The sequence below is a fragment of the Chenopodium quinoa genome, unplaced genomic scaffold (genome assembly GCF_001683475.1).
Source record: "Chenopodium quinoa cultivar QQ74 unplaced genomic scaffold, ASM168347v1, whole genome shotgun sequence".
NCBI classification, from domain to species: domain Eukaryota; kingdom Viridiplantae; phylum Streptophyta; class Magnoliopsida; order Caryophyllales; family Amaranthaceae; genus Chenopodium; species Chenopodium quinoa.
Genome location: NW_018742204.1, coordinates 5,064,543 through 5,079,313, shown reverse-complemented (window position 1 = coordinate 5,079,313; position 14,771 = coordinate 5,064,543). Strand labels below are relative to the sequence as shown.

At 34.1% G+C, this 14,771-nt stretch overlaps 1 protein-coding gene across 1 annotated transcript; it reads left to right on the top strand.

The window, feature by feature from the left end:
* Nucleotides 1–1,005: 1,005 nt before the first annotated feature.
* Nucleotides 1,006–6,975, top strand: LOC110704633 (cytosolic Fe-S cluster assembly factor NBP35-like). Its single transcript, XM_021882476.1, has 4 exons — nt 1,006–1,204; nt 3,495–3,560; nt 3,943–4,044; nt 5,874–6,975. The coding sequence occupies exons 2-4, from the start codon at nt 3,515–3,517 to the stop codon at nt 6,788–6,790; spliced, it is 1,065 nt and encodes a 354-aa protein (XP_021738168.1). The 5' UTR covers nt 1,006–1,204; nt 3,495–3,514; the 3' UTR covers nt 6,791–6,975.
* Nucleotides 6,976–14,771: the final 7,796 nt, after the last annotated feature.

Below are 14,771 nucleotides of genomic sequence, written 5' to 3'. Positions count from 1 at the left end.
AACAGGTCCTCTTTCTGATGCTTTGGCTATCATGAGAGATGAAGTCTCCTTTGATCCTTCAATACTCATTCAACCTGTGAATGAACCTTTGCCGGAAGTTGTATTTGTCTCGAGTTATGAAGAAGTGAATGGAATTTGGGATAGTGATGATGAAGATGTCTATCTCAAGGATATAGCCTGTTCATCTCTTGACACAAAGTGAAGATGTTTGGGGAGACCTTGAGGTCAAGGTTCTCACCATAAGTGGACGGTTGCAACAACCTAGTCCACCTCCACCTCCACCTCCACCACAATCACATCCAATAGTTGATCCCATCGATCTTGTGAACAACGATGTGGTCAAACAATTACAAAAGACCAAGGTGGAAATGAATGTGTGGAAGCTTTTGGCCACCTCTCACGAGCATCGAAAGGCTGTGATGAATGCTCTGGTGAAAATAGGAGTTGATGATGATATGACTCCTCAGGGACTGGTCAACTTTCTCACTACTGAGTTGCCAAGTACTAATAATTTGATTTCCTTTTCTGACAAGGATATGCCCCCGGAAGGGGACCAACATAACAAAGCCTTACACCTCACTGTGGTGTGTAGGCAGATGAATGTTCCTATGAGCCTGGTTGATAATGGCTCTACAATCAATGTATGCCCACTCCGCTCTTCCTCTCTCTCTCTCTCTCTCTCTCTCTCTCTCTTAGATTTGCTTTCTTTCTCCCGTTCACTCGAGTTCAAGGGAGTTTAAGCGTTCAATCTCAGGTAATTTCTATTCTCATGCGAGTTTAATTTCGTTGTAATTTGTGGTAATCCAATCAATAGTGTATTTCGTGCTAATTGTGGAAACAATTTATCGTGGTATTGCGTTTGTACAAAATTTGTAGTGTATTTCGTGCTCAAATTCATGGTATTGCGTTTGTTCATGGAAAATTGACTGTTGAATGTTGATATGTGTCTTGAATTTGCTATGTGTGTGAGGATTTGTCACCACTCACCAGATTAACATGCTGTATAATCTTTATTAACATGTGGGTCGGGTTTTTGAATGGGGCTCCGACCCATTGGTTTGCTCTACTCCGTAATTGTGAATAAAAAAATATACCCGATAAACGTATCTGTCTCTCAGTTTTCAATTGAAGCGCACTTGACATTCTCCATTGAGACGCCCTCTAATACTTTGTACTTGTATCCTCCATCGAAGCAGCTACTGAGGTAAGTTGTTGTTTCTTTTAACCTAGGGTTTATCTTTGATTTATTTAATTTAATTTAATTGTATTGCAGTAAGTTTAGGGTTCGAAAATCTCATAACCAGCTATTATGTTGCTAGAAAACTAAATTATGTGACAAATTTTATAATTGAATCAAATATCAATTTGATAAGAATTAAATTTTGTTGCTGATGTATTGCAGAACCCTTTTATGTTAGAATTTATCTATGAAATTACGTATTGACGTTCATTGCTTTAATTAAAACAATATAGATTGAGTTTGATTGATTGGTGAGATAATGAATTAGAAATAATTGATGTAAAGGTCGACTTGATATAGGATTGGTTGGGTCTTCTTACTCTTATACTTTCGAATAAATCGAATATTTTGATTGAGGTAAGGAAATTTTGATTTTAATGTTATGTTTATAAATTTTTACTAGTGGTTGTATTTTGGAAATTGTGAAAAGATTTGAATTTTGTAATTATATGTGAGAGTCATTAATGTGCTCTTGTTTCTTTATTCATTTCTAATATGAACCGTAATGGTGACTGAAAAGATAGAATCTGATGTTGAAGTGGGTTGTTGCTTATTGTATTTCCGTTATTCGTCCGGATATTTTTGAGGTAATTATTTTGAGTAAAATAAAGTGGTGATACCCAGTTTTTGTTGATGGTAGTGTTTTATGTTTTGCTTTGCGTCCATCCCAAAATCTACAGCAAGCTTGGGATAATCACAGGGGAAGCAGTTGATATTGGATTGGTGGGATTGAGTACAGTGAATTAAAAATCCACTATACTTAGAAGCAGGTGTTTTTGTTTGTTTAATAAATAAATTTTTTGTTAATTTATTTTAAATTTATCAAATTAGACTATATAAGGGTTTGTAGCCTTTTGGTTGGACTAAAAAATCTTGTGACTGGTTAGGCCTACCTTCAAGTTAATTGTGGATGTAACACTTTCTAATCTAGGGACATTTTTGGTTAAAGTTGACAGGTTTTGAATTTGGCAATGTGTTGTTGCCTTGTTGATTTTAAAATAGGAAATCTGTCCTATTTCTCAGTTGTGCAAAATGTGGAGAACTTAGTCAGTTTTTGGTTGAATACCATCATTTTGTCTAAATACTTATTGGTTGGTAACAGGTGTATTACAGTAGGTGTGTGCTCATATTAGATATGTATAAAAATATTTCTGGTATTGGTCTAAGTGATATGTCATGATTATTGTAGCCTTTGGGTTCTCTTGCATCAAAGTTTCAATGGAATGGGTGATGAGCAAACAATCATAAATAAAAAGATAGTATCACTTTTTATTGTAGGCAAGCTTGGAACTTGTTTTATCAATTAGGTGATGTTTAGTTCAACTTATGTAAGCAAATAACTTTTTATTTATGTTTGTTTATCACTAAATATCTTTAATTTTGTACTTATAATTGTGAAAATTCACATTTGAAAAGTAAATATTAATATTAATATAAGTCTAATGACATCTTATTTGATAATATATTTTTTCCTTAAGGGAATGTACAATTAAGGTCCAAATTTAGTCAGTTTAGGAGATTCCTTAGTCATAGGCTTGTCGCGTTATCTATGAAATTATATTTTTATTTTATAAAATTTCTTTAGAATCTGCAAGCAAAAAGTTCAATGGTATTGCTTGAAATGTTAACTGTTTCCGATTTCCTTTTTATCTTTTGTTTGTTTCCATTTCAAAATCTTTATTGTATTATCTTAGAGGAAATGTATAACAGTATAAGGGAATCTTTTAAGATAAGAATGATTTACTTATGGTTTTCAAGGTGGAAGTGCTTTGGTGGGCTGTAACCAAGAAAGATATCGTGTGGATATATATTGATATAATTAGGACGTTTATGCAGTTGTTTGGACTAGAGTAGTAGAGTATTGGAAAGACAAGTGGGTTATTTATTGCAATTGGGATACATCATAGTTTTACACATGGCCCTTTTTATGTCTTAGACTCATAGTTTAGAATAAGGCAAACTAGATAGAAGGTTTAAAAGAGTGGCAAAGTTATCAGATTGTGAGGAGTAGACAAAGAGTTAGAGAAGACCAAGAGTTCTTTGTTGGGTTTCCACTTTACACCACCCTCGTTTTCTTGCTCCTTGTGTATTCTCTCGGCTTCTCCAACTTTCACTCTCACTTTCTATTTTTCTTGCTTCATATTTCGAGTATGGTTCCTTATGAGTTAGGACCACACATGTTGGCCAAGCACATATCTTTTTGGGACTATGTCTTTTGTTGTTTCTGATGAAATTTATTTGTATGTAACTACAGAAGTTTTACAGCTGTAAGTAATGGAGAATTGTGGGAACGGTGAAATTCCTGAAGATGCAAATGAACGTAAGTTTCCTCATTTTCTTATCCGTTGTTTCTATATATTGGCCTTGTTTAATGTAGCAATGATCTGTTTGGGGTTGGCTGGTCCATTTGATCAGTGTTAATGTTTATACTAAGTTACTAACCAAGCATTTCAATTTTGGCTAAAAAAGCAGGTAAATAAGTTTTTGCAGTTAGTTTATACATTTAGCTAAAATTGCCTTTGACAAAATATATACTTTTGGCTGTTTGACTTTATAAGTAAGTAACAGTGATCAAAAAAGGCTGTAGCCTGGTTCCATTTACCAAACAAGTCCTGTATTAAACTGTCCTGAAGCTACAATAGTTATTGAGGTTTATATCTTAGTCTACTTGTTAATATCTGTAGTGTCTTTTTTGCTATCAGATTGCCCAGGTACTCAATCTGAAGAAGCAGGAAAGTCAGATGCCTGCCAAGGTTGCCCAAATCAACAAATTTGTGCCACTGCACCCAAAGGCCCTGATCCAGGTAAACATATGCTGTTAGATACTAGATGCTGTATAAGCAGATTGTTATCGAGATTGATTAGAGTGTTAAACAATCTTGAAATATTTTGTGCTTTGAAATTCAAACACCTGCCACTTGATATTGGAGTGAGGTATAGCTTTTTTGCTCAAATTTTAAAGAGACATGAAGACGTCGAATGGAACATTTTCAATATTTTAGATCTTTATTAATTTATGATGTTAATGTTACAAAAAAAAAAAGAGTATATTTTGTAATTTGAAACTTCGAATTAACCTATATTATTCCATGAAATGGCACAATTTGAGCATTGGTTTTCTTGGAACTACATTCCACTGGTGTACATTTTGTTTTTATGTTGTGCGCCCTGTACTTGTAGGAGCTTGTGTGACTGCACATTTGAGACATTTGATTTGGCATGAGCTTCTCGCTGGGAAAGAGATGAATAATTACCATGCTTGGCTACTTTAGTCTCTTTAACATCTTTTGAATGTTATTGATTTGTTGTGTGTTTATTTTTGTCAGAATGCTATGTAGTTGTTTGGGTCACTGGTGTGGACATGGTTTTTTGGATTGAAACTGCATATTGCTTGGTGTGTTTTTACTAATTTTATAGTCTGTTCATCATCTTATGATGCCTCATGGATACATCCAATAACATTGACACTGTATTATAGCTCCTCTAATAAGCCATTGTATATCTGTGTTGTTAATATTGGCTGAATTTTATATTGATGGTCTACAGATAAGTATAGTATTTTGGTTGGTGGACTGAGTGGGTTGTAGAATATCAAACAATGTACTAATTTGTTAATCTTGTTAGTTGTCAACTTGTCATATACTTTAGGCGACAACAACCTTTTGTCTGCAAGCTTCCTAATATTCCATGACATGCTACTTTGTTTGACCCTTGCCATGCTACTATTGTTTTTGCTCCATTGATGCACTACCTCCTTGTTTGTGCTCATGTCCCTTCACCTTAGGCTTCTTTCTTTACTTCTTTAACTTAACATTGACTTGAAATTGGAACATGCCATTGACTTGTTTGCTAGATCTTTATGCATACTACAATAATGAGACAAATGCCATCTAGCACAATTTTATTTACAGAGGGGTTTAGGCCTTGAACTTGCTATCTACCTTGGTGAATGCTTAAATTTGCAACCTCTTGCATTACAACAGACTTTTTAGTCACTTTGCCTATAATTTATGAGCTTTGGGTACTGATCTTGTTCACTTCCCTCCCAAATGCTTGTGACATACACCTTAATTGTCAGGTGATCTCTCCATAGGCATTTATTCCATGACTCTGATAGAGAATAAGAATTTTGTTTGACTGGATTTGTCTGTTTCTCCTAGCAGTTGGCCACCATCTAGGCTTTAGTGGGGCTATTGTCATCCAGATTGGGTTCCAGAGAGGCAGAGAACATAGTGGTGGCACATATGAGGACTAAATAAAGAAAATAAAATTCTCCCCTGACTTGTTTAACTGATTGTATAAATAAGGTTTTATTTACTATCAATGATATTCTTGCTCACTTTCACCATTTTTCAAACTTTTTCAATTGGTTATCTTGCCATGTCCTTTTTTCTTTGTCTGACAAATCCATATGACAATTCATGTTAGCCGATCTCAAATCATTTTGCTATTAAGGCTTTGTTGTTGTATTATTAATGATACCCTTGCTCTCTTGTTGTTGGACTAGGTAATGTTATATTAGATATGTTGGCTCTTTGTGGCCTTTTTTTTTTTTTTTTTCCTTGAAATATGGTATGTCCAAATGTTATCATTCCAAGACCTCTAATGGTTATGTTTTTCCATCCTTTTGCAGACTTGCTTCCAATAGCAGAGAGAATGGCAACAGTGAAGCACAAAATACTGGTTTTGTCAGGCAAGGGAGGGGTTGGCAAGAGCACATTCTCTGCTCAGCTTTCATTTGCCTTAGCAGCCATGGATTACCAGGTCGGTTTACTTGACATAGACATCTGTGGACCGAGTATACCAAAAATGCTTGGCCTAGAAGGGCAAGACATCCATCAGAGCAATCTTGGATGGTCTCCTTGTTACGTTGAGTCCAACCTTGGTGTCATGTCCATTGGGTTCATGCTTCCTAATCCAGATGAAGCTGTCATCTGGAGGGGCCCTCGCAAGAATGGTCTTATCAAGCAGTTTCTCAAGGATGTGTATTGGGGAGAACTTGATTATCTTGTGGTCGATGCTCCACCGGGCACCTCTGATGAACACATTTCAATTGTTCAATGCCTTCTAGAGACTGGCATAGATGGTGCAATTATTGTCACAACTCCACAGCAAGTATCTTTGATTGATGTACGGAAAGAAGTAAACTTCTGCAAAAAAGTCGGTATTAAGGTCCTTGGGGTGGTAGAGAACATGAGTGGCTTATGCCAACCATTGAGAGATATTAAATTCTTGAAGCAGTCAGGGACTAGTGAACAAAGCGATGTCACCGAATGGGCTTTGCAATACATGAAAGAGAGAGCACCCGAGTTACTGAATTTTATGGCATATAGCGAAGTTTTTGACAGTAGTGGTGGTGGTGCCATGAAGATGTGTCAAGAAATGGGGGTCCCTTTTCTTGGTAAAGTGCCATTGGATCCCCAATTATGCAAGGCAGCTGAAGAAGGCAAATCCTGTTTTGAAGATCAGAAATGCACTGCAAGTGCTCCTGCACTAAAGAGCATCATAGAAAAACTTATCCCGAAAAGAGCAGCAGAGAATGGTGTATAGAGTATTATCTTTTGTCTGTTCTGATAAGTTAAGGATAGTCATTTAGTTGAATGGGAGCATATCTATATGAATGCCCCTGACCTTTTCTTTGCTTTGTGTAATTGGTGTGACTATATATGTTTTTACCCTACTTGTATCAATTTTTGCTAATTAAACAAAATCCGACACATTACCTGCTTTGACTATATCTACAGCTATCAATGCTGAGTTTAGTATGTTTGGAAGCGATACAATATTGTGCTCTGCAGCTCAGCTGCTCACGTACATGTACTTTGTATGTTGTAGGTAGGGCCAGGGACGCAGGGCATTCCAAAATTCCAAAATGTTAAGAGGATACTATACGTTGGCCTAAATTTTAGGAAACGCTTGATAATAGTTGAGGACTTGTTCGTAAGTGTTTTGCATCTGGAAGCTGTAGGGTTTAATAATCTTATCGAGTAAAGTAGTCGCGAGCAAATCAAACTTGACTTTATTCGATTCCTTGACTCAACTCGGCTAGATTTGAAACACTGATAATCACGAATTGAACAAGCTTTAGCTCAAATTGATATGCTCGTGAGCAATTTGATAACACATTTTATTACGGAGTAATATATTATTTTTTCAAAACAACGTTGTTAAAATACACTTAGTAAGAGTTAATTTTCTTATTAAAAAAATTGTTGAGTAATTTTCTAATAATAATGTCCATGATAGCTAGAAGAACCTAAATTTTAATGAGAAGATCGAGCTAATCGATTCCTCTCGAAACTTTACTGAGCACAAGTCGAGCAAGCTATTATTAACTTTTAGTAAGTGACGAGCACAAGTTGAGCATGTGTAAAAAGTTTTCGAGTCAAGTAAGGTACTGACTCTTGAATGATGGACTCATTCGATGAGCACCCCAATATCAATATCTAGTCCTAATACTGAAATCAAATTAAAACCGACTTGTTAAATCCATGACTCCTTCCGTGTTTTAATAAGTGTTATACTTTTTTTTTTTTCAAAAAACTATGGTTAAATGTTACATCTATCTCGTTTCATGGTTCCCATCTAAATCAACTACGTAGTACTACTTTTTCTTTTATTATTATTATATTTTTCCTCTCACATTCATTACTTTTTAATAAACTATTAACCCTATTATCTTTCTTTTATAACTAGGTTAGAACCTGTGCTATGTACGGTAAATTTCAATAACTAATTTTAAAATTAACATTATATTAATTTTTATTTTTTGACTTTAGTATGTTATATTCCTACCAGTTGAATGCTGAAAAACGACAAAAATGACGGAAAAATATCACAATAAGAATAATCAACATGGCAAGTATTTTTGAAGTGTTCATAGAGTATTAATTATTGATTGAAATTCTAATCATAAATTGTTCAACAATGAAAATAACAATTAATAGTATCATTTATTGATTTGATATTCGCATTTAATTCTTGTAGTAGCTTCTATTATATAATTAAAATAAATCAAGAAAAAAAACATTTAATCTTGTTGTAATAAACATATGTAGTACGGAGTACTTATTATGTCTTTTCTTAAAAACACGTCCAAATCAAATTATGTTAAAAAATGTTATTTTTATACTTTTTTTTTTTGCTTAAATATATAGTTGCCAATATGTTTTATATTAGAAAGATACTCCCCTGTATTTTTTTTATTTGCATCACTTTTTTTTATGGGTGATTTTTTTTTTAAATGCATCACTTCTATATTTGGTAACTTTATACGAAGTACTATATTTTATCATTTTCTCTTTTACTTTAAACCCCATTCAAATTATTTTATCATTTCTCTCTCTTTCATGGTCCCCACTTAAATAATAAAATTATTAATCTTCTCTCACATACCTTCTCTTTCATGGTCATTATCTTACTTTTACAGTTTCATCTGTATCCAACACTTTTACCCTTTTGACCTAATTTTAGTCCCAAAATGATTGACTCATTTGCATTAAAATACCCACCAACTTACAATAATATTTGTGCAAAATTAGTTTCCCCATATAATTTGTTTTTTCATGTATTTTTAATGCTCCCTCCTTTTTTTTTTATTTTTTTTTATTTGCATCACTTTGGAATGCACAAAGTTTTAGGAGAGTAATATAATATTGTGAGTGGGTAAATAAATTATTATAGTTAATGTAAGATGGTGACCATAAAAGAGAAAGTATGTGAGAGAGGATATATATTTTTATTATTTTAGTGAGAACCATAGAAGAGAGTGAAATGATAAAATAGAGTATAAGGTAACAAAAAAAAAAAAAAAAAAAAAAAAAAAAGTGATGCATTAAAAAAACACCCAATAAAGGAAAATGATGCAAATAAAAAAACGGAGGGAGTATATAGTTATTGATTTTTTTAATAATCCAACTACCCCACTTACCTCGATCCTGTTTGGTAGTAAGCTTATTAGGGGTATATTAGCTTATTTGACTAACTTTAGCTGATTGACTAGTCAAACAAGCTAATACAAGTGTTTGGTAGTAAGCTTATTGAAAGAGCTTTTCCATTAAATAAGCTCTTTAGCTTATTCATTAATTATTGTGAAATGACACTTATAACCTCATTTAATTTAAAATCGTATCTAAACTACCTACCCTACAATTAGCTTATTGATCATTTCACATACTCAATCACCTTTAAGCTATCAGCTATTTACCAAACACTTTTATTTAATCAGTTAATACAATAAGTTAGTCAAATCAGTTAATAAAATCAGCTAGTCAAAATCAGCTAACTCAATCAGTTTCAGCTTTTAGCTTTCTCCCAAATAGGGCCCTCATGTTTTATTTATGTCAATTAAATTGCCTAAAATTATGTGTTGGTCAAACTGTAACACTTAATAAAATACGGAGAAAGTACTGTCTATAATTCCTCTAATTTCCTTTAAAAAAAATATTTTTTTGTAAAAGAAAAAACCCTCGAAATCTGACTTTAAACACAGTACTCCACTACTCCTTTTAACAAATTAAACCCGAAATTGATCTTGCTCACCAATTATGGGTAGTGTATGTCAAGATTTGTACAATTGTTTCGTCTCTTTATTAAAAGGGTATTTCTAATATTATTATTCACATAATAAAAAATATAGGCTTCTATAAAGGGACGGAGGACTTAAGGAGTACTCCATATAAATTACTCCCTAGTTCGTACAAATGACCATTACAACTTACGTAGTGCCATTAACCAAATTAAAATTATGTGGTCATTAGTTCATTACCCCTTAATCCCTTATCTATATCTATATCTATATCTGTACTTAGTATTTAAAAACAAAAACCATAATTTTTCATATGACACATGTTATCACAAGTCACTCACTACCACATATGACACATGTCACCCCTTTAAATCTTTTTGTTTAAGTCTTTATACATTCTATAACTTGCAAATTCAATTAAGAAAATGAAGTGTTTCATTTCCATCATAATGAAACAAAGTTGAACCAAATAATATACATCACAAAAAAATATGAAGTGAATTATACAAAAATTGTCTTTTCAACTAATAGACTTAAAATAAATTTAAACCAATATGTCATTTAGGGTGTAATCTATTCACCTGATTTTTACTTATCTGAACTTATCTGAACTTATCAACCCTTATCTGAACTTATCTGAACTTATTTGAACTTATTACACCTTATTAACACTTATTTTCACTTATTTGACCTTATTAAACCTTATTAACACTTATACGACATTATTTGATAACAACACTACTATTTTATAGTTTAGAAATAGTAAAAATTCTCCTTTGGTTTTGTTGTTGATCTGACTTTCATTCTCATTAAATTCCCTATGTTTTTTTTCACAAAAATAATAAACTTGTTGATTTGCTTAACTTTTATATAAGCAAAATTTATCTAGTCTTACCATAACTTATGAGTATAACGTTACTTTAATTTTATTTTTTATGCAAATGTTACTTTATTCTTATATGAAATCATGATAATAAAACACATAAAATTTTACAAAAAAAAAAAAAAGTGAAAAGCAATCTTGATTAGCGTGGGTAATAAATTTCAAGCGTTATAACCCCTAGATTGAACCCCACTGTGATCATACACTAAAGTACGGTGGCATCCAAAAGGGAAGAAGATAGAGCAAAAGAGTCGCCAACAAGTATTAGGAACTTGTAAACCGTTCACGAGGTGAAGGTTACACCCCTTAACGATCCAAGAGATCGTCAACTCCATAAGGTCTTGAACCAAATAAGGGTTCGAGGATGAAGGTACAAATCCAACCGAGATTGAACCTGCCCTAATAATAGGCCTCTACCTTATTCTGATCGTATTCATGTGCGCTTTTTGAATAACATGCAATCAATAGGATTAACCCTAAACCTGTTTAATCTATGTTGGTTGAGTATAATGCACAAATAAACTATTATTGGCGATCACTTGAATTATAATCATAATTAACCCTAAACAAGATTATTAATTATCTTATTAAGCGTGATTACAAGTATCAATTCCCTTTAAACATGCATAAAAGGCGTGATCAAGCAATAACCATAAAATCATCAAGCAACATAATAATCATAATAAATATCATGATAATAACAATCATCATAACAATAATCAAAATAATAACAATCATATTAATCATAATAATAATCATCATAATAACAATCATATTAATCATAATAATAATCATGTTAATCATAATAATAATAATTATAGAAATAATAAAATTATAATCATGATCGAAACAATTATAAAAATAATCATAAATCATGTTAAAGCATAATAATAGCAAGATCCTAGGCATGATACTAACAAGATTAATAACAAACCCTATCATGTCACTAAATAATAAAAGTCAAATCTTTAGCCCTAACATGATACTAACAATCATAAATATTAGGAAGAACATAAAAGGCATCATAACGATCATACTTAATATTAAAATTACCCTAGACATGATAATAGGAATCAAAATAACAATCTAAGCATGAGCTCTATATCATAACATCAATAAAAACCATTAAAGTACTTACTTTGATGCCTCTACCTCTTTCTAATAACAAAATACACCCGTTAGTAACTTCAAGGAAAATAATAAACAAACAATTAAATTAAATAATTGAAAGAGAGATTTGGGACCAAACCCTCAGAAATTAAACTTTTCACGTTTAGGGCGAAGGCAACTTCGAATATGGCTAGGTGTATCTAGATCTAATGAATGCGGAATTTTGTATTTGAAAAGCAAGTTTAGAAAAAGAGAGAAAGAGATGGATTAGAAGAGAATGCGAGAATTGATGATTGCGAATGAAAACTGGTTGTAGTCAATGAAAACGGAGTTTTTACGACGTTATTCATAGAGAAAATCAGCCAAAAAGATAAAATTATTAAAACAGAGCATTGGCGCACAGAAAACCGAACCAGCGCCAACACTGGCGCCAGGCGCTACAGCTGGCGTTTGGCGCTGATTTCAGAAATTCACGCGTTTTCTAAAATCAGATAAAAATTATCGTACAGGAGGATAAAATCGTATTTTCCTCAAAAATGCTCTTTGATTTAAATTAAAACTCTAAAAAGTCAACAAAAGTCAATTTATCAATGCTAATTGAATTAGGAATGAAAAGAACCTTCTAGAAGAATCTAGAAGACTAAAACCATTCCTAATTGCATTAGGAATGATAAATCATATTAGGCCCTCCCCTAGATCATTGGGTCGCATATAAGGCTCAAAACGGGCCCCGTTTAGTAAATTGGCCATAACTTCCTCAATATTCATCGGAATTGGGCTTATAATATATCGTTGGAAAACTCTTGTCAAGCCCCATCCAAATACACTACTATTGGACCCATATCATGGACCAACCAAACTGGATTGGCTGTTTTCTTAAAATAAGTTTTCAAAAACAGAGAGAAGAGAAAAGAAATTAAAACTATCCGCAACACTAAACTTTCCACACTTTCACTTTATTCGATTATGATTCGACGCAAAAGGTACTCATCACTGGGTTTGGTTTTGGGGAGACACAAATGGGTGTCTACAGAAGCCCCCACTTTGACTGAGTTTGGAGAAACGCAAGTTTCGAAAACAAAAGTCAAATTAGCGATAGGGACGGAGAATGACTCAGAACGTTATGCGATTCTAAGTCACTCTTGCAACGCCGATACCTGCAAACTAGCTTTAGTTAAACAGATAAAAGAGTTAAGAAACGCGTATCTTGCACCGTCGAGCACACGTCTCTGAAAGTAACCGATTTGCTGTCGCTTTACTGTTGTTTTGATGACCTCCTGCAAGCTAAAGAATGCCATCCCGCTTGAAAACTGCTACGCCTGTAACTGCTTCCAATATAGAAGACTGCTTCACCTGAAACAATCCTCCTCCGCTATGATAATATTCCACGTCCAAGGGAATACCATCGAAGATTGCTTCCCTTGAAACAATCCTCTTCCGCTATGATAATACTCCACGTCCAAGGGAATACTATCGAAGATTGCTTCTCTTGAAACAATCCTCATCCGCATTGATAATATTCCACGTCCAAGGGAATACTATCGAAGATTGCTTCTCTTGAAACAATCCTCAGTTGTTTGTGACAACTCTCCACAATCTACGGAACGCCACCTTGTTGTTTCGATGTTCACTCGTCTCTGAACAAAGAGCTTCTTTTTTATATGTTCACGCGCCTCTGAACAAAGAGCTTCTTTTTTATATGATCTTCTGAATGATGTGTCCACGCGTCTCTGAACGAAGAGCTTGATTATAGGATTGTCCACGCGTCTCTGAACAAAAGAGCTTGATTGATATGCCCACGCGTCTCTGGACAATAGAGCTTGATGGAAGAAATGTTCACGCGTCTCTGAACAAAAGAGCTTTGATGATATGCCCACGCGTCTCTGGACAATAGAGCTTGAATGAAATGTTCACACGTCTCTGAACAAAAGAGCTTTGATGGAGATGTTCACGCGTCTCTGAACAATAGAGCTTCGGTACTTGAACGTTTGTTGCGATAATATTCTGAAGAAATACTTTCGAAGACCAACGTTTTTCGATCTCTAAAGCTCGCCTGAACTTTGCTTCCGCTAAAACCAGTACGTCGGTGTCTCCGTGATTAGGCGCTTTAAGCTAAGTGAGACGATCTTTCATCAGGTCGATCACTTATTGCAATTGTAATCAAACCGACTACTTAATCATGTCAAATTTCTTATAGGGGCTAACTGGCGTACCAAGGAACCCGAAATTGTTGTATGAGGTCAAAATCACCTTTCTGAGAGGCTTCGAGCTCTGTCGCTGCTGAAATATCTCTGGCGCCAGAAATTGGCTCTGTCGCCAGACGCTGGGATCTAGCACCAGGCTCTAACAACTATTACTAGATGCTTTCATCTTGCGCTGAAGTAGGGTCTTCCCTGTTCTGCTGCACCTGTATTTATTTTTGACTATAGAACTTTGCCAATCTATTTAATTATCTTAGGGTTGACCTAAGGTTTAACGTCACTTGACTCATTGACTCGACACGACTCAAGTCATAAACTTGACTCGCTGTGATCGACTGACTCGAGGTTGACTCGACTCGAAGTAAAATGACACATGTGTTAGACTCAAATCAAAGTGATATGACACGACATGACTCAATGTGTACATGACTCGTGTGTGCATTGTAATGTGATCGTGCGACTCGAAAAATGAAAAAAGCAAAAATTTTCCATCATTTTTGTGTGGAGTCATTTTTGTGTGGAGGGTACCGACTTTCTCCCGAAAAAGAAAGACGCGAAAAAGAATCGAAAGTTTTGAAGGTGCATGTTGAATGAGCTTAGTCAAATGTTGTTTGATTGATTTACCCATCCTAGGCTATCTCAATGGTTGACTCAATGATGAAAGTATTTGGGTAACTTAGGCACGGAGGCTAAGCACTTCATACTTCAATGTACAATGACAATTATGATTAATGAGCGATTTTGATATATGACAAGGCATGCTTCAGCGTTATGTTAAGATTTCATGACAAAGGGTTCCTAAGGGAAGTA

Excerpts from the sequence above, each read along its gene's own strand:
- LOC110704633 (XM_021882476.1), top strand. The coding sequence starts at position 3,515 with ATGGAGAATTGTGGGAACGGTGAAATTCCTGAAGATGCAAATGAAC. Across the intron at positions 3,561-3,942 it reads TCCTGAAGATGCAAATGAAC|ATTGCCCAGGTACTCAATCT; the intron begins GTAAGTTTCCTC and ends TTTTGCTATCAG. Across the intron at positions 4,045-5,873 it reads ACCCAAAGGCCCTGATCCAG|ACTTGCTTCCAATAGCAGAG; the intron begins GTAAACATATGC and ends ATCCTTTTGCAG.